This window comes from Mustela lutreola, chromosome 2 (assembly GCF_030435805.1).
Source record: "Mustela lutreola isolate mMusLut2 chromosome 2, mMusLut2.pri, whole genome shotgun sequence".
In the NCBI taxonomy this organism is placed as follows: domain Eukaryota; kingdom Metazoa; phylum Chordata; class Mammalia; order Carnivora; family Mustelidae; genus Mustela; species Mustela lutreola.
The window spans coordinates 431,754-455,177 of NC_081291.1; the positions used below are offsets into that span (position 1 = coordinate 431,754).

Here is a 23,424-nt window from a genome sequence, read left to right on the forward strand (position 1 = left end):
CCCAGAGGCCTCGGTGTGCAGTGGGGGGACGGGACGATTGCGGGGGCACGCGGGGGACCAGGGGAGGTAGACACGGGCATCCGCAGATGCCCCGCCCCCCCACCGCGCCCGGCCTGGGACTCCCCGCAAGGACCTCGTGATTAGCACTAGGTGCTCAGGGAACGCTGACAGCAAGACAGTGAGACCCGAGGGCACAAGAGCCCAGAACAGGGACGGGGACAGGGAGGCACAGCAGCTCCGCACGGACAGGACACCTGTGAGCCGTCCCTGTGAGCCGGCGGGACGTTTATTGGGCCTGCTAAGGTCAGAACCACTGGGTGCGGCTGGAAGAGATGGAAGCTGGTGCCCCTGCTGGTGTCGCCGGCGGCACCCACGCAAACGCCCGACAGCCCGCAGGTTCGCACGGCACATTCTAGACAGAGGCCCAGGCTGCCCTGGAGCCCCAGAGCCAGGACTTGGGGCTTCCACAGGAGCCGCTGGAGGTCTGGGCACCCAGGGAGGGCACTGCATGTGCTGTGGTCCTGCCCGTGGCCATGGGATCCACAGGCCCATCTCCATCCACACCTGGCACGGGCGGACGGGTGGCCGGGGTCCCTCCGCCTGGGAGCCACCGTTAGGCTTCGAGGAAGAGAAAAAAGCAGCACCCACTGGGCAGTGGGTGACCATCGTACGCCCCCAGGCCACGTCCTCCCCTGCAGGTCCGCTGACGGGACACAGACTTCGCTGGACTGGGCAGAGAACCACACTCCCAGGACAGCTGTTTCTCGGGGCGCCTGACGAAGGTCCGAAGAGCATGGAACATCCCCGGCGAGGGCCCGTCAGGGGCAGCTGAGGGGCACCCGCCGCCACAGCCCCCCGCACAGACAGTTCTTGATCCAACGCTGCTCCCACTGCTTGACGGCTGTCGTCTTATTGGGTGACCTGAGCATGGTGACGCAGCCACACCTGGGGGCAGAGCCGGGAGGCTGAGGCCCTGGCTGGGGCTGTCCCACCTGCCGTGGGGCCCTGGCACATGCAGCTCCCCCCGGCGCTGAGCTGCCTCCCGCACACCCTTACAGCCCAGCTCAGGCACTGCCCCCCTCCCCTCTGGGAGTGAACGAGCGAGGGTCGTGGGGCTTCTGAGTCCCGGCTTGGCAGCTCCCTAGCAGGGCGACCCTGGGAGCCACAGCCTGTGTCCAGGATCGTGAGCCAACCACTGAGGTTGTATCAGTCCAGGGCCCACGCTTGCTTCTGTGCTCTCGGACCTGGAGAGCTCCCTGGGGGGCGGGCACAGGCTGTGAGCGCTCACCAGGACACAGACCCCTGCTTGCCCCTGGGGCCGAGACCTAGACCATGCACCCAGCGGCCGGCAGGCGGCGCTCACCTGGCGCAAGCCTTGCGCTCCTCCGTGGGGAAGGCTCCAAGGTGCAGCCGGCGCAGGTGGTCGACCTTGGGCTGGCCCGGAGCCCTGGGGGACGAGAGAGCACGTGAGCGGCTCGGCAGACCCCCGTGACATGCGGGCCCTTCGCTGCGGACAAGGGGGTGGCGGAAGGTGTGGGACTGCCCGTGGGAGGGTCCCGGGGGCTGGTTGGGGCTACCCGGGTATTAAGTAAGTCTGAATGTTTCTAAAACACAGAACTTAAAACCTCTTTGTGATCAATCCTCTCTTTTCTTCAAGTTTATCTTGAAACCCAAACACATGGGGCAGTCCCACCCCGTGAGACAGGCAGGAAGACACCAGAGCTCACAGGGCACGTCACCCGGAGGGGCCGCGCAGGCCTGTCTTCCTTTGGCTTATCTGTTTTCGGAAATTTCCACCCAAGGTAACAGACCGCGTGGGGAACTCACGCGAGTCTCTCGGTCACCTGAGCGTCTACCGGGAGCCCTTGCACGACCCTGGGGCGACGCAACTTTCCTACCTGAAGGGCGGGGACAGAGGCCGCCCTGCAGTGCTGCTGGGCCCTGAAGGCGGACCCCACACGTTCCAACAGCAGTGGCGTGTGGCGGGGTCTGGAAGGGGCCCCTTGGCCCTGAGGACACCCTGCCGGAGGCTGCAGTCTATCCCCCCCGGGCTGCGCTGCAGCGCCTGCACTAGGCTCCTCCACCGCGGGCCACAAGCCCCAGGCCACGAAGCACAAGGTCCGACTCTGCAGGGCCTGGAGCCCAAGTCAAGGGCAATGACGTGACGCTCCACGCGGTGGGGGGGGCGCAGCAGAGCGGAGGCACAGTGGTGTCCCCCAGATGACAGAGTGCAGGGTGGAGAAGGGGGCAGGGGTATCCCGGAGGCCAGCGTCCAGGTTAAGGCCAGAGGGCAGTGGCCAGCCCGGCGCAGGCAGGGGCCACAGGGCAGGGTGGGCACGCACCGGATCAGGCCGTCCAGCGGCAGGGCGCCAGCGGTGGTGGGCAGTGGGGGGGCCTTGCCGAAGTGCAGGCGCAGAGGCTGCTTGGGCTGCAGGCGGCTGACCAGGCCGTCGCTGACGGGCAGCCAGTCCAGGCTGGGGATGAGCAGCTGGCTGGGCAGCAGACAACACTCGTCCACCAGCGCCTCATCCGGCTCACTCGTGGGGCCCTCATCGCGGCCTGTGGGGAGGGGACCGAGGGGACGTACTGCCCACCGGGGAGGCACGGGCCCCAGGACCGACCGGCACCGGGCTGCCTTCCCAGTGGCAGGCGGCTGGGAACGAGGGGACACCACCTGGAGACGAGCCGGCCGGGACAAGCACACGGCTGCCGCTCTGAGAGCACCTGTGCTGGGCGCTGGGGCCCGAGCCGGTGTGACCCGGGGGGTGGGGGGCGACCGGGCCCGGACCTGAACCATGGCTAGGGGCCTGAGAGCCGAGGGCCGGGGACTCACAGCAGATCCAGAGCTTGGTGAGCAGACGGAAGAGCAGGGACATGCTGTCCTGGGTGTCCGAGGTGGCCGTGTACACGGGCAGGCAGCTGGGCTTCAGCAGCCCCCAGATGCGGATGACCACCATGAGCTCGCGCAGCAGGCCCAGAGAGGGGCCGTCCCGCAGGAAGCTGTGGCCTGGCCGCAGTGGGGAGCCCTGCAGGGAGAGGCGCTCGGCTGGACACCTTGGTGCGCGGGGAGATGGGCCAGGGCAGACTCGGGCCAACAGGCCACTGGGCCCCCGGCATTGGGAGCGCATACTCAGCCACCGCACGGTGCCGGGAGGAGGCAAAGTGGTCACCCCGGCAGCCCGTGTGGGGAAGGGGAAAAAGGGACTTCACACCGCTCCCGGGGCGGGGGGACGACGGCCTTAAACCTGGGCCGAGACACGCACTTGGCCACCCTCGTGAACTGAGGTCAGAGCAGGTGTGGCGCAGACCCGTCTGCACAAGCCCCCAGGGAGAGTGGGTGCACACAGCTTAATGCCCGAGGTCCTGTGCAGGGTGCGTCTGGGGGGTGGGCCGGGGAGAGGACGGGTCAGGACACCTCTGCAGAGAGGGACAGTGGGGGCGCAAGGGGGCCGCTGCAGAGGGTGAGGGGGGATGGGGCAGAGCAGAGGGGACGGGGCCGCCCCGGACGGCGCACCTGGTTGGGCAGGCTGGCCAGCAGGTAGAGCACGAAGTCCCCCACCCACTGCAGGAGCTGCTGCAGCGCCTGGAGCGTGTTCATGTCCAGGACGAACTCCTCTGTCTTGAGGTTGATCATGACCTTGTCGATGTCTGGGGCGGGGAGTCAGGCCCACCCGGGCAGTCAGGCCCACCGTGGCCTGGCGGTGCCCGCAGCACACGCAGACACGGCCCGCCTAGCTCTGCACCCTGCGGCACCGTGGAGAGCCGCGCCCCAGGCCTCCACCTCGAAGAAGAGGACCCTGGGTCAGCGTAGCTGTCGGGAGGGCCCGGCTGAGGCTCCCCTGTGGCTAGCATCGGTCCCCAGCTCTGCCGCGAGCCCCGAGGGCCGGCCTGCATCCACGCCTTTGGGTGACCGCCCCCACCCTGTGCCTGGGCGGTCCACACCCCCTCCCCTCAGGTGGGGCTTAGGACGACCCCGTGAAGGGGCTCGGGGCGGGACCCACCGGCGTCGGTGATCTTGCTGCAGACCTCGGTCAGCCGGTCACCAGGACTCTTGTCGGGGGTGTTAAGGAAGTGTGGGCGCAGGAGGGACTTGAGCGTGGAGCTCACGGCCACCAGGAAGAGCTTGGCGTGGTAGTCACACACACGGGCCACCGTGCAGGGGGACAGCTTGCACAGTGAGGCCTTCATGGCCAGGATCCGGGTGGATAGGACCTGGGTGGGGGCAGGGGGGTGGGAGCAGCTGGCAGGAAGGGACACTCCCATCCCCTCCCCCAGGGCCCCGGGAAGCGGCTTCTGCCAGAGCAGGGAAGAGGGGCAGCCGCGGGGCAGGCCCATCACCTCGGGCCCCCAGCGCCGACTTCAGGAGCAGGAGCGGGGCTGGGGGGCGGGGCTTCGGGCTCCCAGTGGGCGGGGCTTCGGGCTCCCAGGGGGCGGGGCCGCGGCGGCGCTACCTGCTGCAGGGCGGCGTTCTGGCGGGTGTACTCCTCGTGCAGCTTCTCCACCAGGCTCTGCACCATGGCGGGCTGCACGTGCAGCAGCGTGTCCCACCAGTCGTAGCCCGTCACCATGCAGTACTCCAGCAGGAACAGCAGGTGCCGCAGGGCCAGGCTCACGTCCAGCGTGTGGCCCATGGACGGCGAGATGCGCAGCATGCTCAGCTGGGGGGAGCCGCCGGTGAGGGCCGAGCCCCGCGGCGCCCTCGGGAAGGGAGGGCGCAAGGCAGGGGACCCGGGCCCCGCCCCGCACCTAGTGACCCCAGGCCCCCCACGCCCCTTCACAGGCCTCGCAAATCCACTCTCCAGCCGCGGGGGGCGGGGTGGGGGTGTTCTCTGGAAGCAGAACCCCTGCGGCGAGGAGAGGCCCGCTGGTTGGCCTGCCCACGGACACGCCAGGCTGGGGCCACAGGGAAGTGGATTCAGGCAGGAGGCATGAGGAAAAGCGGCTCTCAGAAGCTGATCTGTCCAGGGTCTGCACGGCCTGGGGTGGAGGGCAAGCGTGCACAGCGCACCCGTCGTCCAGACCGAGGCCCCCAGAAGCAAGGATTAGTGAGGATTAGTGAGCTCCTGCGTCCTGACGGTGGAGAACCACCGTCCTCACGGCCCCTGCTGGCAGGGGACCTACTCTGTGCCCCAGGCCACAGTGCAGCTTTCTCTGAGACCTCTGGGCCGGAGGAGCCCCACCCCACTGGTGAGGAACCTCCTGCCGCTGGAGCAGCAGGGACCGCAGTCCTGGGGCCCACCCCTCACACCCCATGCCAGGCGACAGCTTCACAGCTCACCTTCCCATGGTTGTCGATGCCGACCAAGGCCAGCGAAGTCCAGGAGAGCTGCATGGCCTTGAAGTGGACAGCAGGGCCGCTGGCCCGCGGACGCTTGATGGCCGGCTCATCGGCAGAGCGCGGGGTGGCCGAGCTGTAGAAGACGGCCATGCTCTGCAGTGACAGCCGGTGCACGATGTGGACGCTGCCGTCGTGAAAGGCCAGGGCCAACCCTGTGTGTGGGAGCGCGGGCGGCTGAGCCGGGCGGAGGGCCGGGGACACTCGCAGGCAGTCGGGGCCGGCAGGGCCTGCCTGGGGGAGGGGGCGGTACCGAGGCCGGGGTAGAACTGGGTGTCGCTGGCCACCTTCAGGTCGGTGTTGGTGAGCGAGATCGGCAGCTTCGGCAGCGCCACAGCGGACACGCGGTCCAGGTCGTTGGTGGCCGACAGGATCCGCCATTTCAGGATCATGGGCTGTTTGTCGCCAACTGCAAACGGGGGCAGGGGGTGGGCAGGAAAGCAAAACAGGATGAGACGCGCAGCAGGCCAGACCCCTGCAGGGGCCCCCCACCCCCCACCCCTGGCCCCACACATGGGGTCCCGGTCCAGAGTGAGCACTCAGAGCGTTCCACGGCCCAGCCAGCTGCACGGTTCACGACGGACCGGGGACAGCAGCTGAACCAACCTGCTCCTGCCCTGGACTCCACGGGACGGCAAGGACGGGGCTGGCGGGAGTGAGGCCGCCGTCCCCGGCAGGAGCCAACGCACCAGCAGACAGACCACAACCCAGACCCCGCCACCACACGCCCCCTCAAGACCTGGCCAGCCTGCGTGGGGTTTTCTTGTGACGTTAAGGGTCCCAGGGGGACCCCAGCTCTACCCGCCTCATGAGGCTTGAGCTGGACGGTCACAGTGCCACAGATCGGCGCCCCTCGCACCCACACCCCTGGTGGTGAAAGCCCTGACGGCGGGCAGGCGGCTTCCGTGCATCTGGCCTGGCTGCCGGTATTCAGGAAACAGGACGTAAGCAGAGACTCATGAGTGCGCACTGGGACACGCCGGGGCCAGCCTGCAGGGACATGCGTGCCACAGGGGCAGACCGGGGGCCCAGCCGACAGGGACACACGTGCCACGGGGGTAGACCGGGGGCCCAGCCGACAGCAGCCCGAGCCATCTGGCAGGTGAGAGCAGACACAACACTGGGGCGGAGCAGCAGAGGTGGCCCTCCCAGCAGAGCAGAGAGCTGTGCGTTGAGCTACTGAGTTCGGGGCTGGTATGTCACATGGCGACAGCTGTCACACAGCTTCTTCCTGCCACCTCTCTACCTTGAGAACTCCACCCTGAATGGTTTGTCGCCACTTAAAAACCTGCCATAGGCCCAGGGAGGGAGTCCTAGCAAGCACTGTCCCCCAGGGAAACTGAGGCCCAGAGAGCACTGAGACTGCCTAAGGCCACGGAGGGCAATATAGCACCTAACAGGGACAGCAGAGGGGGAAGAGCAACCGTAGCGGCGTCCAGGCAGCTCGCCGAACCACCTGCACCTGGATCGGGCACAAATGCTAGGTCATGGCTATGGCCAGGCTGGCCCTGGGGCTGGTCACCGTCTGCACAGGGCAGGGGGCCACACACACCTGCGGCTCTGCCCACCACCAACAAGCTCCCCAAGTTCACGGGGTCTGGGGACAGGGCAGCTGGGACAGTCTTCGCGGTAAGCGCTCTGCCCCATGGTGTGCAGCTTATGTAACTGCCCGGTGAGGGCAGGAGCCGTGGGGCCCCCGACACAGCTTCATCAGCGGTTCCATGCAGTACCCCCTGCACAGCCAGCCACTCTGGGCTCCATTAGCACTCATCAGCAGAGAGCCCAGCTGGCATCTACTGGAAATATCTCTGTGTGTGGGCCCCGGGGGACGGGGGGCATCCAGGGGCTTTCCTGACTTCTCTGTGGCTTCAAGCGGCGCCAGCATGTCCCAGGGTCCCTGGTGGGGGGTGAGGGGGGGCGCTGCCATCTGGAGCCACTGGAGTTCCATGTGGCTGCAGGGACGGTGGGGGGGGGGAGCCAGTAGGTATGTTCTGAGCGGACTTGGTCACGCCCTCTGGGCCCCAGTCTCCTCACCACATACCAGACGTTTTGGAGGAGTCTGTGGTTTTTAGGATTAAGTGCCTTCTGTGGCCCAGGGGGCTGCAGGTACCCCTACTCCTGCTGCAGTGCCCATTTGTGCCTCCCCTTACTCAGCCACTCTAGCTCCTGGCCTCTGCCCCAGGACCTTTGCACTGCTGTTCCCTCAAGCAGGCACATGCTTGCTGCAGAAAGCATCAGACGTGAGGCAGTCAGGCCACCCGCCTGTGGGCTGACGGGCAGACCTCTGGTCTGAGCCCCAGCACAGGAGGCTCTCCAGGACAGGAATAAAGCGGCCGCAGAGCAGGCAGGAAGAGAGCAGCACGGGCCGACATGCAGCCGTTCAGAACAGCTCTCACATGTTGTGCTGGGAGCCCAGTGCCCCTGGGCGTGGGAAGACTCACCCACAGGTGAGATCTGCTGGAAAACATTGTTCACCGGGAGCCCCTCCTTCCGCAGGGACCAGCACTCCACGATGCTGCTCGTCTGGCTGGACGCACACAGGAGCACCTGAGGACAGCAGCAGCCGGTAAAGAGGTGCAGCCGCAAAGGCAGACATGACCCTGGCGGCAAGCAGGGTGCAGCCACGGAAACTATCAGAGCTTCATGAAGTTGGGAGCCTTACTGACATGTGCTTATACTGGAGCCCTGGGTGACCACTGACCAACGGCCACAAAGATGTCCCCGAAGAGGACCCCATCCCAAGTTCCGGGACCTGTAGGCTTTGGGGCCTGGCGTCCTCACCAGGTCCTCGAGAGAGAGAAGGAGAGGGCAGATGGGGGTCCCAGAGACAGGAGGACCCCGTGCTACTGGCGGGGAGGATGAAGTGGGGGCCGCAGGCCAGGGAAGGGCAGGAGCCGGGTCTCCCTGGGGCCCCGGGGGGACCAGCCCTACCCACGCCGGGGTTTCAGCCTTGTGAGGTCCACGTCGGACGTCGGACCCCGGACCCCAGCGCTGGAGACGGGAAGCGTGTGGAGCTCTGCTGCCGCAGCCAGAGGGGGTCACCCCCCAGGCAGGGCCTCACCTGCTCGGACATGTCACGGGCCAGGAACTTGAGGTGGGTGATGGCGGGGAACTTGTCCTTGCGGTTGAGGTCGGTGGTGCAGCGCATGAAGAGCGAGGGCAAGATCTCGGTGTCGATGCGGCACTTCTCGCTGACCACGCTCACACACACCTTGTAGAACTGCACGGGGGAGGCACTGCTGCCATCCGCGGTGGCCACCACGATGTTGCCACCACCAGTGAAGGCAATGTCAGCCAGGGCCACACGGCCACGCAGCCGGCACAGACTCTCCGTGGAAGTCAGCACCTGCCCGCTGGGCTTGAGCAGAGACACGGTGACCAGGCCACTGACCGTCACTGCGATCCAGCCCTCCATAGGCTTGCCGCCGAACAGCGTGAGTGACGGTGAGAATTTGACGCGGGAGAACTTCTCCCCGAAGCTGGAGGCACCTGACTACGGAGGGGAGAAGGGAGCATGAGGTCTGTTTACTGCCAATCCCTACCCCAGCTAAGGGCCCTGACCAGCTTTCAGGGCTCTGCCCTCTGTGACCTGACAACCCTGCTCTGGGGGCCCAGAAAGAGGAATTCTAGGATATTACTGAACTAAACAGTGTGGTGGTAGTGGGGGAGGGCATCTGGGTGGCTCAGTTGTTAAACACCTGCCTTCAGCTCGGGTCAGGATCCCAGGGTCCGGGGATCGAGCCCCACATCGGGCTCACCACTCAGCAGAGAGCCTGCTTCTCCCTCTCTCACTCCCCCTACTTGTGTTCCCTCTCTCGTTGTGTCTCTATCAAATAAACAAATAAAACCATTAAAAAAAAAAAAAGAAAAGAAAAAAACCCAGTGGGTTGGATTTTGAGAACCAACATCAATGATCGAAGATTCCCTAAGCGTACCAACCACGGGAGGTTCACTGAGAACAGCAGTCATCAGCTAAATGAGTGGTTTACTAAGAACAGCAGCTTTCAGTTAAATGAAAGGTTCACTGAGGATAGTGGCCATCAGTTAAATGGAAGGTTGACTGAGGACAGTGACCATCAGTTAAATGGGTAACTCACTTAAGCACGAGTTGGGCCCGGGACTAGAGAAACCAAAGGATGCTGGTCGTGGGAGAGGAGGAGCCACATCAAGAGGAGCAGGTAGATAAGCAGGGTGAATGATCTCACCTACTGCACCTGCTTGCTCAGGTAGGACACCCACCTTTTCCACGTGCAGGGCAAGCTTCACACCATTGTGCAGCCAGGACAGGGCCACAATGGGGTCTCCTTCCACCAGGCTGCCCACATGGCTCTCCCAGCTGTTGGCCAGGTGGTCCGCCATGCTCCAGCACTTGATCTGCCCATCGGCATCGGCTGACAGGAGCCGGGAGCCTGTTGGGGGTGGGGGCAGCAAACCTGCGTTACCAACCTTCATGGTCACCAACCTTCGTGGTTACCAACCTTCGCGGTGGGCTGGGACAACGGCCGCTAGAACGCCAGGGCCTGGGAGGAGCAGGCCAGGTGGCAGTGGAGCAGGGAGGGGCACAAGGCGTGCTTCTGACAAGGGTGCCCCCGGGGAGTGTGAACAGCAGTGGCCACAAAGCCGCAGGGTGAGGCTTCCAGTCTCTGCTGTGGACTCTGGGGACGTCACCAGGAAACAGAGCCCGATACTCTGATACTCTGAGATTTACGATCAAGGATGAGCACCACTGTCTCCCTCAGCCATTCCGGACCACCCGCCCCTGGCCCGTCCTCACCTGACTGGTCCCACTCAAGACAGGTGATGGCCTCGCTGTGCTCCGAGCTGACGGAGTGCACGTCCCAGGGGTGCTCCGTATCCAGGATATGGATCATGCGGGTGAGGTCTGCAGAGGACAGCGCACGCTCAGCACAGCAGCCCTAACACGCTGAAGCTTCTGCTGACCCCAGGAGGCCTCAGGGAGGAAACCAGGGAACATCCCCCCCACGGGGACGACAGGGGGCTGCTCTGCTGCTACCCATGTAGACGGCCCCAGTGCTAGCGCGGAACAGGCTTTTGTGTTCCTGGGTTCCCTCTGGAGACCAAGCAGGCTGGTGACCGCAGGCGTGGTCACATTTTTTCAAAAAGACACAGAAAACAGGACTGGAAGAAGACGACCTCTAAACCCTAATGGTGGGCATCGCTCCGTGGCTTTTCTTCCTTAAGTTAAATTTCTCTGCTTTTCTAATTTTTCTAACAGGCACACAGTCTTTAACAAGAGACAAAAAACAAGTCCCAACAAAGTGACTTTGAGGCTTCCAAAAGCAAAATAATGACATGTAATCTCTGGAAAACTGGGCATCAAGTCTCCAAGCCCTAGGAGACCACACGCCCCTGCTCCGCTCCATCCCAAAGGGGTGATTCCAGGGTCTTTCCCCCACTCCGGCTCAGCACCAGATGCAGAAGCGCAATGCATCTGTCCTGCGCACACCTGAGAGGCTCCGGTCCTCACCAACCCCGGTGACAGCGGAGAAAAGCCTGAGAGGGCCCCCATGGGGGAGGAGCAGCTCCGAGGCAGGCCTGGAGACCCAGAGGCCCCCCAGTAGGACACCGGGGATGGGGGGGGGAGGCTGGGCTGGAGGGCAAGGAGACACACCTTGGTCGTCATTTCGAAGGTCAGTGGTGAAGGCAATGAGGTTACGGCAGGACCAGGCACAGGCCAGGGGCACTGACGGGCAGTGGGTACTCTTGGGCCATCTCTCCCACTCGCAGACATAAGCCAGATCCATTGTGCTCACAGGCCACAGCTCACACACTGAGGATGGTCAGCAGCTCCTGAGGGAGATTGACAGGGACACTCACTGAGTGCCCGCAGGACACCAAGCTCCACGCTGCATGCTGGCTTACCCCCAGTAAGGAAAGGAGCCCAACCCCTGCCCTAGAGTCTCGCGTGCCATGTTAAGGGCAGCTGCATTTTAAACACGGAGAGAGGGCACCTGCGGTTTCAGTCAGTTACACGTGCCTCCAGCTGGCATCCTATCTCAGGGTCCTGGGATGAGCCCCAGTCGGCTCCCCGCTCAGTGGGGAGCCTGCTTCTCCCTCACCCTGTCTCTGCCCCCTGACTCGTGATTTCTCTCTCGAATAAATAACATCTTTGGAGCGCCTGGGTGGTTCAGTGGATTGAGCTTCTGCGTTCAGCTCAGTCCCTGTCCCAGGGTCCTGGGATGAGCCCCATGTCCGGCTCCCACTCGGTGGGCAGCCTGCTTCCCCCTCTTTCTCTGCCTGCCTCTGGGCCTACTTGTGATCTTGCCGTCAGATAAGTAAATAAATAAATCTTATTTAAAAAAATAAAATCTTTTATTTTTTTATTTCTTTTTTCTTTAAAGATTTTATTGTTTGACAGAGAGACACACAGCGAGAAAGGGAACACATGCAGGGGGAGCGGGCGGGGGGCGGGGAGGAGCCGGCTTCCCGCTGAGCCCCGCGCAGGGCGCAGGCCCAGGACCCCGGGATCACCACCGGGATCACCACCGGAGCAGAAGGCAGACGATGAACGACTGAGCCACCCAGGCGCCCCCAATAAAATCTTAAAAAAAAATAAAATAAACATGGAGGCACAGGGAGCCCTAATCAAGAAAACAGCATCCCAGTGTAGCGGTGAGGGAGCCAGACTCGCACATGCCTGGGGGAAGGTCACGGCAGGCGGAGGAACACCTGCACCAGGACCGGCAGGGTGCGCGGCCCCTCGGGTGTCGGAGGAGCGGCCAAGAGGCCCCTCGGGCTGGAGCAGATACGCGAAGGGATAAAGGGGGCAAGGTGGGGGCAGGAGGTGATGCGGCCAGTCCCACGCGGCACTGGCGGGTCTCACCCTAGTGGACGGGGCCCCCAGCGGGCCTCGGGCTACCCACACTCGCACAGGGCCTCTCTGGCGGTCCGGCGCGCACAGCCAGGGACCGGGTGGAGCCACGAAGAGGTCGGGGGCAATGCGCGTCGGGGCCCGTGGGCAGACGCGCGAGCCGCGAAGACACCGCCTCCGGGGAAGCGGAGGCGGGACTTGGAAGGCGGACGGCGGTCCCGGGGGCGAAGCCTCCCCACGGCCCTCCGCGCGCCAGCGGCGAGCACGGGCTCCTGTCCTCTCCTTCGCGGGAGGCCCCGAGGCCCCGAGGCCACCCACCCGGTTTTCTCAGTCGCCACCCCTGGGTCCCGGCGGGGACACCCAAGCCCCGCCCACAAGCCCCTGCGAGTCTCAAGTCTCGCCCCCAAAGCCTCCGTCCCCTACGATCTCCGCTTCCCAGGTTGCCCCTAGAGCCCGCACCCGACCTAAGCCCTCCGGCCCCGTCCCAGAGCCCCAGCGCCTCGCCGCCGCCGGACCCGCGGCCTCCCGGAGCCCCGCCCAACCCCCGTGACCCTCGGCCCCCGCGCCCGCCCCGGCTCTCCGTTTCCCGCCCTCAGTCCGCCCCGGGCTCCGCGCCAGTCTCCGCACCCACCCCGGACCCCGCCCGCGCCCCGGCCGCGTGCCCAGAGCCCTCGCCGCCCCCCGAGGCCCGCCCTCTGCCGCCGCGGGCTCCGCCCCGGGCCCACCGGGCCCGCCTTCTCCGGGCTGCGTTTCCCCCGGCCGCCGGCGCCGGCCGGAGGCGAGCCGACCCCGCCGGCCCCGCAGCCCCGCGCTCACCGGGCCGGCCCAGACTCCAAGCCGGCGGGCAGCCGCTGCCGAGCGCACTCGCCCTAGCTCCCCGGCTCCGGCGCCGCCATCTTCCCCGGGACCAGCGAGTTGCCCGCGCAGCGCGGCCGCTTCCCAGGGACTTCTGGGAAGGCAGTGACTCCGCCCCGCTTCCGGGACATTTGCATAGGCCTTTTGGTAGCGTCCCAGCAGCCACCAGGGCTGTATTTGGTGGAACAGCGGACGCCTTTTCAACTCTAGTGAAGGCTCCTTTTCATTATTCTCTATGTTCTGCGATAAACGAAAGAAAATAGGTGGCCGACCCTTTCTTTAGAAAATCCACCCTCTCTGTAAAGTCATCCATCCTGCGCACTATAAGTAGCTCCCGGGCGGAGCCTGCTGACGTGCTCGCTTCGGCAGCACATATACTAAAATTGGAACGATACAGAGAAGATTAGCATGGCCCCTGCGCAAGGATGACACGCAAATTCGTGAAGCGTTCCATATTTTGTTCTGTGCGGGGATGCGCGCTTTCGGCGTCTGTGCGGGACCTTCTACAGCAATCCGGACCGGACCGCGGCCCCGGAGAGGGAAAAGCCCCCCCGGCCGACCCGCCCGGCGGGGGAGCCGGCCCTCGCGCCCCCGCCGGCCTCAGTGGCTGGAGACGAGCGTCGCCGCGCAATGTCCGGTCAGCGACCGGGGAGGCCAGGGGCTGCCATGTGGCCGTCACGAGCCAAGGAAACCAGGGACCCCGAGGGGCAAAAGGACCCTCCTCTGGAGCGTCCGGCCCGGCCGCAGGTGGAGTTTGGACTTGCGGTTTTAAGCCACAGCTGGGGTCCTTCGTTCGGGCCACCCCAGGAGGCTCCTCCCAGTGACCTTTGGACCCTCTTGGACCCTCGACGGCTGGGAAGTGGCAGAGCTGGGGTTCGAACCTGGGCACCTGGGAACGGGCCAAGCCAGGGCAGCAGAGCCAATGGACCCAGAGCTCCCAGGAGCATCTCCCCACACACCCGCCTCCCACGGGGGGGGGGGGGGTCACTCCGTGTGAACCTTCATCCCGAGGCCTGCAGCCCTCCGTGACCAGGACCTAAGCACGTCCTGAGCACCTGCTGGAGGAAAGGAAAACCCACAGCTGGTGACCAGAGCACCAGAAATTTATTGAATTTCTCCACTTTCCCCAAAGCACAACAAGCCACACACACGGGAGGGGTGGGCCCCAGCTCTGCTCCTGTGGGACATGCCGGGGTGACCAGTGTAAGGACACCCCAAGGCAACAGGCCAGAGCCGGGTCGGGGAGGGAGCAAGGGGACACGGCAATGGGGCAGTCCGAGGGCAGAGGCTTCTGGCTGGAAGTCCCAATTCCCCAGTATGAAGGGAGGAAGTGTGCAGACCAGAGAGGGCCCCAAGAGCCACCAAAAGCCACCAGGGGAGAACACACATTCAAACGGTGGTAGGACCAGCCTCTAAGATGTAGCTTCTGTCCAGGGCTGCAGGGCACACGCACACACGCACACACGCACACACGCACACACGACAGAATGCTCCTGGAAAAGGGGGCAGAGCCCTAGGGACCCCCCCCCCCACCAACCAAGCAAAAAACTGGGTGGGGGGTTAAAGCAGGGACTAGAACAAAGCCCCCCATTTATCAGTTGGGGCAAGTGTTTGGTTTTTCTTCCCAAAAGGGAAATTTAAAAATGTACAACAAATCATGCCGAATTCATTAAAAGTGATAAAAACCCAGCCTCTCACAGCCCGCATGGGCTTCAAAAGGGGCTGGAAAAGCAGAAGGAAGGAACACGGAGGTGACCAGGCCGGGTCTCCTGGCTGCAAAACAGAGCCGGAGGGGCAAGGCCAGGCCAGTCCGGCGGGGCCCCAGCCCCCAGCGCTTAAGGGGACAGGTGGACAGGGAAGGGGCCAGAGTGAGAGAGGGGCCGCCAGAGCAAGAGCGCGTCCGCCAGTGCTCGGCGCGGGGAGGCGGGGAGTGGGGAGGCGGGGAGGGGGGAGGCGGGGCGGGGCGGGGCTGCCATCAGCTCCGCTGCTCCAGGTACGCGGACAGGAGCAGCCCCGGGGGCAGGAAGTCCAGGTGCCGATTGCTGACTTTCATCTGCCTCTTGCCTTCCAGGTCCGCACCTGTGAGGGGGCCAGGGCGGCAGCAGTGACCGGACTATGCAAGTCCCGGGTCCCCAGGTCGCCATCTCCACCCCTCCTGGCTCCTCCGGCGTCCAGCGCTGCGTGGCCCCGCGCCACCAACCTCCCTCCCTCCTCCCTCCCCTCCCCTCACTCCCACACCTGAACTAGCCCCGCGCCCCCCTAGCTCGGCCCCGCTTTCAGGCCTTTGCGGGTCGGCTCAGGGCCCCTCCTCCTCTGTGTTCGGCCCCGCTCCGCTCCCGCTGAGAAGCACCGGGCCCCGCCCCTGGGTCCTGGCTCTGCGGGAACAAAGTTCGGAGTCCACTGGAGGGAGCCGGTAGGAGGAAGCGGCGGCCTGGAGTTGCCCTGGAAACCGGCTCCTCAGCAACTCGGGCAGATCGCCACGATGAAGAGCCCGGACCCCATGGGGCACCGAGACACAGCAAGGGCCTGTGAGGACCCTCCCTGGGGGACTGCGTCCCTAGGACACCCGCATTATAAAAGAGAGGACACGGGCCCCAGGAGGGGGCACTTGCCAATGTCACATGCATGTCACAGCGGAGGAACTAGAGCTAAACAGAGCTCCGCCTCTGTCTTGGGGGCCCCTGCACAGGCCCAGGCTCCCAGGGAGCATCGGTGCCCCCAGCATCGCCCAGCACAGGGCCAGGCACACGGGGGGCCTCTGATGCGTGAACACGCTGTGCCACCGCCCTCCCTTGGCTCATGGCGCCCTCCTCCCCGAGAAGCCTCCCCCTGAGGGACGAACCCCTGCGTGACTCCGGCCTCGGTTTCCCTGGGCCGCACAAGCTGATGGGGCCCGGCAGGCCAGCAGCACTTACTGGCTGAGATGAGGTCCATGTACTGGCAGACGGCGTGAAGCAGGAGCCTCTCGAAACTGGAGGGAAACAGACGGTAAGTGGCCGTGGGCCAGGGCCAGACCCCTGCGGACGACACGGTGCTCACTCCCACCCAGTCACCTGCTGTCCAGCATGGCCGTGTACACGGCCTGGGGAGACACCGAGAAAAACCTCAGCAGCCGCTCCTCCCAGGTCTCCAGCGTTCCCTGCGGGAGAAACGGGCCTGGGGTTAGGCCAACCGCGGGACTGTGGACAAGCTGTCCAGGCCCCATGCCCAGGGTAGCCTCTGGAGCCTGGAGGCCTCGGTTCAAATGTGGCCTTTGAGCTGTTCCAGGAGGCTACGGAACCCTTCCCAAAGATAGCAGGACTGAGATATGGCCATACTGTTGGCCTCCTGGGCCTTCTGCCTGGTGGACTCCTCCGCATCCCGCAGTGCACACCTTCACTGTCCCTGCCCCCCACCCTCGGGGAAAACCCTTCCCCAGCCCTGGTTCCTGCACGCTGACCACACTGGTCTGGTCTGTCCCCTGCCTCGTCTCCACCAACACCACCCGCACTGGGGAGGCCTCCCATCACACCGCCGCCGATTAGGAAGGGGAGGAGGAAAATCTATCAAAAAAGACCAAGCAGGTGGAGAAAGACGCAGCCTGGCCTGGTATTCACCATGGGGATGCGGCTCCGCTTGAGGACGGCTCTCAGACGCCGGCTGATGCGCTGGAAGCAGTCGCGGGGTGTGTAGGCCGGGTCCTCTGCAAGATGTCCTCGCGTGGAGAGCAAGCCTCGGGCCTGCCCACAAGCCAGGCTCCTCCCCATGCGTTCCCCGGAGCACCGCCCCCACTCCAGGCCCCTCCCCGTTCGTCTCCTAGGTACCGCCCCCTCGCCAGGCTCCTCCCACCCACCCCAGGTACCGCCCCCTCGCCAGGCTCCTCCCACCCACCCCAGGTACCGCCCCTCGCCAGGCTCCTCCCACCCACCCCAGGTACCGCCCCCTCGCCAGGCTCCTCCCACCCACCCCGGGTACCGCCCCCTCGCCAGGCTCCCCCTCAGCCCGTCCCCAGGGCTCCTCTCCACCCATCCCTGGCCCGCCCACAACAGGATCAGCCAGTTCCCCCCTTCGCTCCTCTGGTTGACCCAACCTCCCGTCTAGGCCCACACCTCTCCTTCGGTCCTCCCCACGGCCTGGCCCCCTCCTCCGCGTCTTGCTCTTGCCCTCATCCTCCAGGTAGCGGAGAACCCTTTCCTGCTCCTCTCCAGAGCGGTTCATGAAGTCATTCCAGACCTAGAAGAGAGGCAGGCAGGAACCAGGCTCATGAGCCCCAGGTTCTCCGTTTAGCCAATGGCCACAGGGGGCCCCCAAGTGTATGGACATACTCCTCTAGACCCATCTGCCCACCGGGCTGGGCAAGAGTTTATGGGGTACCCGCAGACCTGCCTGTCTGGGGCGGGGGATTGCCGTGGACCCGCTAAGCCTCCCATGGACTCATTCATTCCCAGTGATGGGCAGAGGACTCAGGAGTGCTGGAAAGTTCTGGGGTGGGTAGGAGTTCTGGCTTGGTGTGGGGGCCCCGAGGGAAGCAGAGCCGGTGTTCATCAGGGGACCGAGGGGGCTGGGCGCCATGGGTGCTCCTGAGGGAGGGAGGCCCGGTGCGGTGTGGAAGCGGGAACAGGAGCAGGGGAGGCAGGAGGAAGGCGCGGGCGCCGCACCTCCACGTAGGTCTCATTGCTGCAGGCCTCGGCGAAGATCCCGGGTGCTGCCGGGGGTGCCAGGTCCCCGTCGTCCAGACCGGCTGGGCCCCCGTCTGTCTCCAGCAGGGTTAGGAGGTACTGGGCTAGATGGAAGCAGATGATCTTTCGGCTGGGGGGTGGCATTTGGGCCCCCCAAATGTCTCCACGGAAACCCCTGGCCTCTGCATTCAGGGCCTTTACCCTCCGTGCACACCGTCTCCCCGCCTCCACGCTCCAGCTGTCTTTCGCAGAAGGCACAGAAACCCCCCAGCCTCCACCTCCAGAACGCCTGCTTCTCCCTGGCTTGCTGAACCCAAGCCCCCATGCCCAGAGCGCCTCACAGCCCCGCCCCAGCACTGCCCGGCTCAGGGCCGGCCTGGGGCAAAAGCAGCAGATGAGAGCATCATACGGACCATTCTCGTGGGAGCCCCAGGAAGCCCCAGGAGGTGCGCCCAGCCCTGCTCACTGTTCTCCAGCCGCTGGAGGCTCTTCCGCCCCTTGGCCTTGGGCACGAGGTCGGAGTTCCGCACAGCCTGGTTGATGAAATGCTGTTTCCGCTTGGAGGCCGACAGCCTCTTCGCCTGGGGGCCAGCTAGCGTGGGCAGACAGCGCGGAAGGGGCCTGTGGGCCGGGGTGGGGGTGGGGAGGCAGGCCTCAGGGCCAACCCCGGCCAGGACCGCCAGGCAGAAGCCCATCGGCCCCTGGACCAGGACATCCCCTGCTTGGTTTCCCTCAGCAATGGACAACCCCAGACCCCCCAAATTCCATTGTGCTTCACGGTCCCATCACCCAGGAGGTCTGATCAGTAAGCAGGGGGCCAGAGAAGAGAAGACCCGCGCCCGTATCCACAGGGTGAGTGGGTGACCAAGAAAAGCTCCTCCCGCCTCCCCCAGGCTTCCACCCTTAACTGCAAGCCGGTGGGCCCCAACGCCTGCGGGACTAGACCACCACCCGCCCCCGCGAGGATCTCAGGAGACATGACAGCACGGAGCATCTCCCGGGCAGCAGCCGGTAAACCAGGCAACAGCCTCCAGCAGCTCAAGGTGAGGCCTGAGCCCATTGTGCAAGCCCCTGCTGTCCACCCCCCCATGTGCCCAGAGGCAGGCTGGAGGCGCCCCCCCCCCCAACTAATCTGCCCTCCTCCAAGCAAATGCATTAATGTGGGGATGGATTAGCGGCTTGGCTGGGCCTCCCACTGGGACAGGAGGGCCACCTGCAGACACTGGGGCACTGGGGGGTGGGGCCCGTGCAGAGCACTGGAAGGAGGTGTCCTGGCAAGGAGTTCCTGGCCTTCCTGTCCCCCCCCCCCCCGCAGCCCCCAGACCAGGGGCCAAGGGCATGTGGCCTCCTCGCCACCCCCCCCCCCACCCCGTGCACACTCCCCCAGACTCGGACTGGCTCACTCGCTCGCCCCCTTTGGCTCTGTCAAAATTTCTCCAGAGCCCCCCGGCCGCTATATGACGCGTCCCTTCGCGTTTCTGATCACCAGCTCTGCTTCAAAGCTAACCGCCCCCCTCGCCCACGACGCGGCAATCCCCGTGTAGACATTCACGGCCATGCCCCGCACGCGGGGTGAGGTCTCAAAGGAAAAAAAACACCATGACTCCAAGACCAAGTGGAACCCAGAGTCCAAAGTACCCCCACATTTTCCTAGTAGCCAAGGTTCCCCGGACACAAACTAAATGCAGAAGTTCGGCCTCTCCCCTCTGAGCCACGCGAGCACCTCTCGGAGGAGAATCCTCATAGGATTAGGGAGGAAGCCAGTGCTCCTCGGGGCCTACACAGACCTAAAGTGTCCCCAGCATTAAGGATCTATCTGTTCGGTGCAGAATGGCCATGACCTCTCCAAAAAGCAAACAGGCTGAGACCCATGCCACGGACGCCCCAGCAGAGCAGGTGAGCTGCCAAGGCTCAGTGGGTAAGAGCTCCCCCCAAATCCACGCCATTGCCTCACGAACAAACTCACACCTGAACCAGCACCCCGTCAGCAGGGGCACGCAGGCAGAGGCACAGCTGGGCCCTGGCATGTCAGTCCCGAGTTCGAATCCCAGCTAGGATGCTCCACTGTGGAACCTGGAACCCCAGCTCACCCCCGGGCCACGTGAAGAGAAAAATGGCTTCTGTGGGTGCCCTTGGGTCTGAAAGGGGATACTCAGAGCCAAGAGGGCCAGGATAGACACCCTTCCCGCCTGACTCCGCAGCGCCTCCTTGGTTTCCTCCTGTTATGGGGAGCTCACCCCCATCACACAGTTGATCACAGCATCATCCCTGGATGGAACATTCCTTCTTACCAGCACTACCATGCCACGAGGGCGGTGATGCCGCGCTGACCCCCAGTATACAGAACTGCAGCTGAGGCACAGATCATGTCACAGATCCCACTGTGGCAGAGACGCCAACAAAGACAGGCCAAGGTAAACCAAGTCAGCACCGAGCCAATGACTGTGAGGCTGGCCCCCCCGGAGGGCTATGCCCTGAGGCCTGAGCACCCCCACCGCCAGCCTCAGCTCACCCCCCACCTCCTCAGGGCTCCCGTGCTGTGTCTGTACCTTGGCAGCTGGAAAGAGCCCAGAGCGGCAGCCTGCTGCGGCCGATAAGAGTCCGCATCCGGGGGGGGGGGGGGGGGGCTTATCAGGGATGTCAGAGCAGGGCTGAGCCCTGGGGATATGAGTCTCTGAGGAATAGGGCCTCCCCCCATCTCCCCATGGGAGTGGCAGAACCAGGATTGGGACCTGGTCAGAGTGGGAACACGCCCTGTGAGCCATTCAGCCTCCTGCTTCTCTGACTCCACAGAGTTCCACGCCCGACCTAGTGAAGACCCAGCTGGCCCTGCCCTGCTCCGCCACCTTGCATGGCTCCGCAGAACCCTCAGGGCCAACCCCAGCCCTGCCCTCTCCAGTACCGGGAACACAGGGGTCTGTGCCTGGCCCCACAGGCTTTCGGGGAGCTTGTCACCCTCTTGTGGGCCTCATGCTCTGAGCTGAGCGCTGGAAGTGGAGCCCCTGTCTACAGCCATATACCACCCTGAACGTGCCGATCTCATCTGGAAATTGAATCCCACCACCAACTCAAGGTGGCTGACGTCAACCACATTCCAGCAGAAGGCAAGAAACATGTGGCCTCCAGGGCCAACGGCTGGGCTTGGACCCTCGCTCAAGAAGGAGAGGACAGGGGCGCCTTGGTGGCTCAGTCGTTAAGTGTCTGCCTCCGGCTCAGGTCATGGTCCCAGGGTCCTGGGATCGAGCCCCGCATTGGGCTCCTTCCTCAGCGTGAAGGTTGCTTTCCCCTCTCCCACTCCCTCTGCTTGTGTTCCCTCTCTCACTGTGTCCCTCTGTCAAATAATAAATAAAATCTTAAAAAAGAGAGAGAGAGAGAGGACAGCAGAAGCAGCAGCCACAAATACCCAGTAAATCAGATTTGTAATGAAGGTTGTGGGTCCTCCGCTCCAGGCACAGCGACCCCCTCACAGGGCCTCAAACCCCCAGGAACGGTCGACCTCAGGGCCTTTGCACCTGCTGAGCCTGCTGCCTCCAGTGAACTTTCTCAGCACATTCTGTTCAGACATCATCTGGGAGAAGCCGCGCTGCTCCCCGCTCGCCCAATCAGCTGGCCCAGGCACCTGTTTACTAACACCTCACCTGCCATGCCAGACCCTTATGAACAGGAGTGTCCCCAGCACCTGCCAAGGGCCAGGTCAGCTATTTCCCAGACTACAGATGGGGAAACTGGGGACGCAGACAGAGCACCCTAGCCTTCCTGGCCCCAACAGGACTCAGGAAATGGCTGCATCGTGAAAGCTGCTTGTGCCCCACAAAGGTGGACAGGTCCAGGTAGAAACAGCGGCCAAATCAGGTTGAGCACCTTTTCTCTTGGGCTAAAATATACTTTTCTCTGGCACTAGTCCCCTCCCCCAGGAAGAGGCAAGAGAGGAACCTATTTCCCGAAGCAGGAAACTGAGGGGGCGGGCTCAGAGCACAGAGGTGACTCAGGCTGGGGTGGGGCCACCTGGGGCCTCCAGCAGTGACCGCACCCCCCCCAGGGGACACACAGAGGTGAAGGAGCATTGGGGACATCCGTGGGGACCCACTGGCAGGTTAATACCCACTTGGATGGGTAAGGCCCCTTAAAAGAAGGAAAATACCCACATCTGTAGAGCCCACATGGCTTCTGGGTGAAGGCCCAGGGGGAGATACCAAAGGAGTAATAATAAATGTATAATGAGACAAATTACACAGTGAGATGTTTCAGATAATAATTAAAGAATGGCCGCTCCCTCCTCCTGGGCACAGGGTCCTAGACCTCCCCCCTCCCCCTCCCAGCCATTCTGAGAACAGGCCGCCACTCCACCTCGGTTTACAGATGGAGAAACTGAGGCATGTACTGCCCAGGCGGCCGGGCCAGCCCGCGGGGGAGGCAGCAGCCTCCTTGCCTCCCACAAACCGGGACCACAGGGTGGGTGGCTGTTTTCTGCGGGAACATCCCGGTTAAGCAGGACTCCGGCACAGCCGTTCTCGGGTCTGCACCCAGAGTGGGCGGCTCCGCCCCCCGGGTTCGGGGCACCCCACGCGTCGCATCTGTCAAGTACCCGGACGTGAACAAAGGGCCTTGTCTGCTCGGGAGGTGGGGGGCCGAGAGACCCCCCCAGGCAAGCACGGGCTGGCGGGGTTGGGGGGGCTCCCTAGCCAGCCCGGAGGCAGGAACAGCGGCCCGTGCGTAAACACCCCTGACAGCAAAGCGGCTTCCGGGGTGCCTCGCGCAGGGGCACCCCTCACCTGAGCCGGGGGCGAGGCGCAGGAGACCCCCCCCAACGCGAGTCAGCGCCCGGGCACCGGGCCGGGGGCGCATCTTTGGGCCCCGGAGGCACATAAACGCACAGACCGGGGGTGCCCCCCCTGCCCAGACACCCGGACGCGCCGCGACTGGGCTCTCCCGGGTGGCAACAAAGCCCCCCACCCCCACCCCACGGCGCTCGGGGGTCTCCGCCAGGAGAAGGGGCGGGGCGGCCTGGGGCTGCAGCCGGACAGCAGGGGAGAGGGGAGCAGAGCGGGTGCAGGAGTCCCCGGAGGCCTGGCCACCCGCCCTGCCGCGCTCACAGCGTCCGCCGCCCGCCCGGGGCGCTTCCCACCGCCGCCGCCGCCTCCTCCGAGCCGCCCTCCGGGTTCTCCAGGGCGACCATGGCTCGGCCGCTGTGGTCGCCGCCGCCCGGCAGTGCCTTCTCGGCCCGAGCAGGAAGTGACGGGCGCCCAGAGGCGGGCCGGGGCGGAGCCTGGAGGCTGGACGCGCCGGGCGGGGGCCGAGGCCACGAAGCCGGCGGATCCCGGGCTGCGGGCGGCGGGCACCCAGCCCCGGGGGTCAAGCGGGACAGCCGGGGCGGAGAACGGGGACCGCAGCCAAGCCTCTAGGTTGCGGGTGTGGGAAAGGGGCACAGCCAGCCGCGAGGAACAGACGGGGAAACTGAGGGGGGAGGGAGCGTGATCCCCGCCCCTGAAGCCGGTCGGCGGGGAATCTGAGGCCTGGGCAGCCAGGAGAGAGGGGGGACATCCATTTCAGAGGCAGGGGACCGATGAAGGGACCCAAGCCCCAGCTCCCCTACCCCCCAGCACCAACTCAGCTTTTCCTCCCACCAGCCCCTCCCCGCCTGTGTTCCAGGGCAGCCCCGGAGCCTGGGCTGGGTGCTTCAGTTTACTCGTGCCTAAAAATAGGATATCAGCTTCCACCCCCCTTCACCTTTAAGGATTTCTTCA

The 23,424-nt window shown here is 64.7% G+C and overlaps 2 protein-coding genes and 1 non-coding gene across 5 annotated transcripts; 1 reads left to right on the plus strand and 2 right to left on the minus strand.

Moving 5' to 3' along the window:
• Positions 1-255: 255 nt before the first annotated feature.
• On the minus strand, positions 256-13,123 carry MED16 (mediator complex subunit 16). Its single transcript, XM_059159156.1, has 15 exons — positions 12,984-13,123; positions 10,968-11,146; positions 10,110-10,217; positions 9,575-9,744; positions 8,397-8,828; positions 7,777-7,882; positions 5,589-5,744; positions 5,279-5,490; positions 4,452-4,658; positions 4,002-4,212; positions 3,515-3,648; positions 2,834-3,026; positions 2,343-2,559; positions 1,364-1,447; positions 256-945 (listed from the first exon to the last, which is right to left on the minus strand). Exons 2-15 carry the CDS (start codon positions 11,098-11,100, stop codon positions 819-821), a joined length of 2,490 nt encoding a protein of 829 aa, XP_059015139.1. The 5' UTR covers positions 11,101-11,146; positions 12,984-13,123; the 3' UTR covers positions 256-818.
• A 252-nt stretch (positions 13,124-13,375) lies between these two features.
• Positions 13,376-13,482, plus strand: LOC131826125 (U6 spliceosomal RNA). Its single transcript, XR_009351420.1, has one exon. It is a non-coding gene; the product is annotated as a U6 spliceosomal RNA (small nuclear RNA).
• Positions 13,483-14,107: 625 nt separating this feature from the next.
• Positions 14,108-22,913, minus strand: R3HDM4 (R3H domain containing 4). Of its 3 annotated transcripts, none has more exons than XM_059159159.1 (9): positions 22,774-22,913; positions 18,147-18,301; positions 17,660-17,784; positions 17,111-17,234; positions 16,619-16,704; positions 16,076-16,161; positions 15,938-15,993; positions 15,261-15,397; positions 14,980-15,101 (listed from the first exon to the last, which is right to left on the minus strand). In XM_059159159.1, exons 1-8 carry the CDS (start codon positions 22,854-22,856, stop codon positions 15,282-15,284), a joined length of 831 nt encoding a protein of 276 aa, XP_059015142.1. In that variant the 5' UTR covers positions 22,857-22,913; the 3' UTR covers positions 14,980-15,101; positions 15,261-15,281. The 3 variants fall into 3 exon arrangements, with proteins under 3 accessions (XP_059015143.1, XP_059015142.1, XP_059015144.1); XM_059159161.1 differs by lacking the exon at positions 22,774-22,913 and adding an exon at positions 19,649-19,954; XM_059159160.1 differs by lacking the exon at positions 15,261-15,397 and having other exon boundaries at positions 14,108-15,101.
• Between the last annotated feature and the right edge of the window lie 511 nt (positions 22,914-23,424).

Excerpts from the sequence above, each read along its gene's own strand:
- R3HDM4 (XM_059159159.1), bottom strand. The coding sequence starts at position 22,856 with ATGGTCGCCCTGGAGAACCCGGAGGGCGGCTCGGAGGAGGCGGCGGCG. Across the intron at positions 18,302-22,773 it reads CCGGGCGGGCGGCGGACGCT|GCCCCTTCCGCGCTGTCTGC; the intron begins GTGAGCGCGGCA and ends CCCGGCCCACAG. Across the intron at positions 15,398-15,937 it reads CATGGACCTCATCTCAGCCA|AGCCAGGACCCAGGGGCGGG; the intron begins GTAAGTGCTGCT and ends TTGTTCCCGCAG.
- MED16 (XM_059159156.1), bottom strand. The coding sequence starts at position 11,100 with ATGGATCTGGCTTATGTCTGCGAGTGGGAGAGATGGCCCAAGAGTACC. Across the intron at positions 4,659-5,278 it reads GCATCGACAACCATGGGAAG|CTGAGCATGCTGCGCATCTC; the intron begins GTGAGCTGTGAA and ends GGCTCCCCCCAG. Across the intron at positions 3,027-3,514 it reads TGGCCAGCCTGCCCAACCAG|GGCTCCCCACTGCGGCCAGG; the intron begins GTGCGCCGTCCG and ends CTCTCCCTGCAG.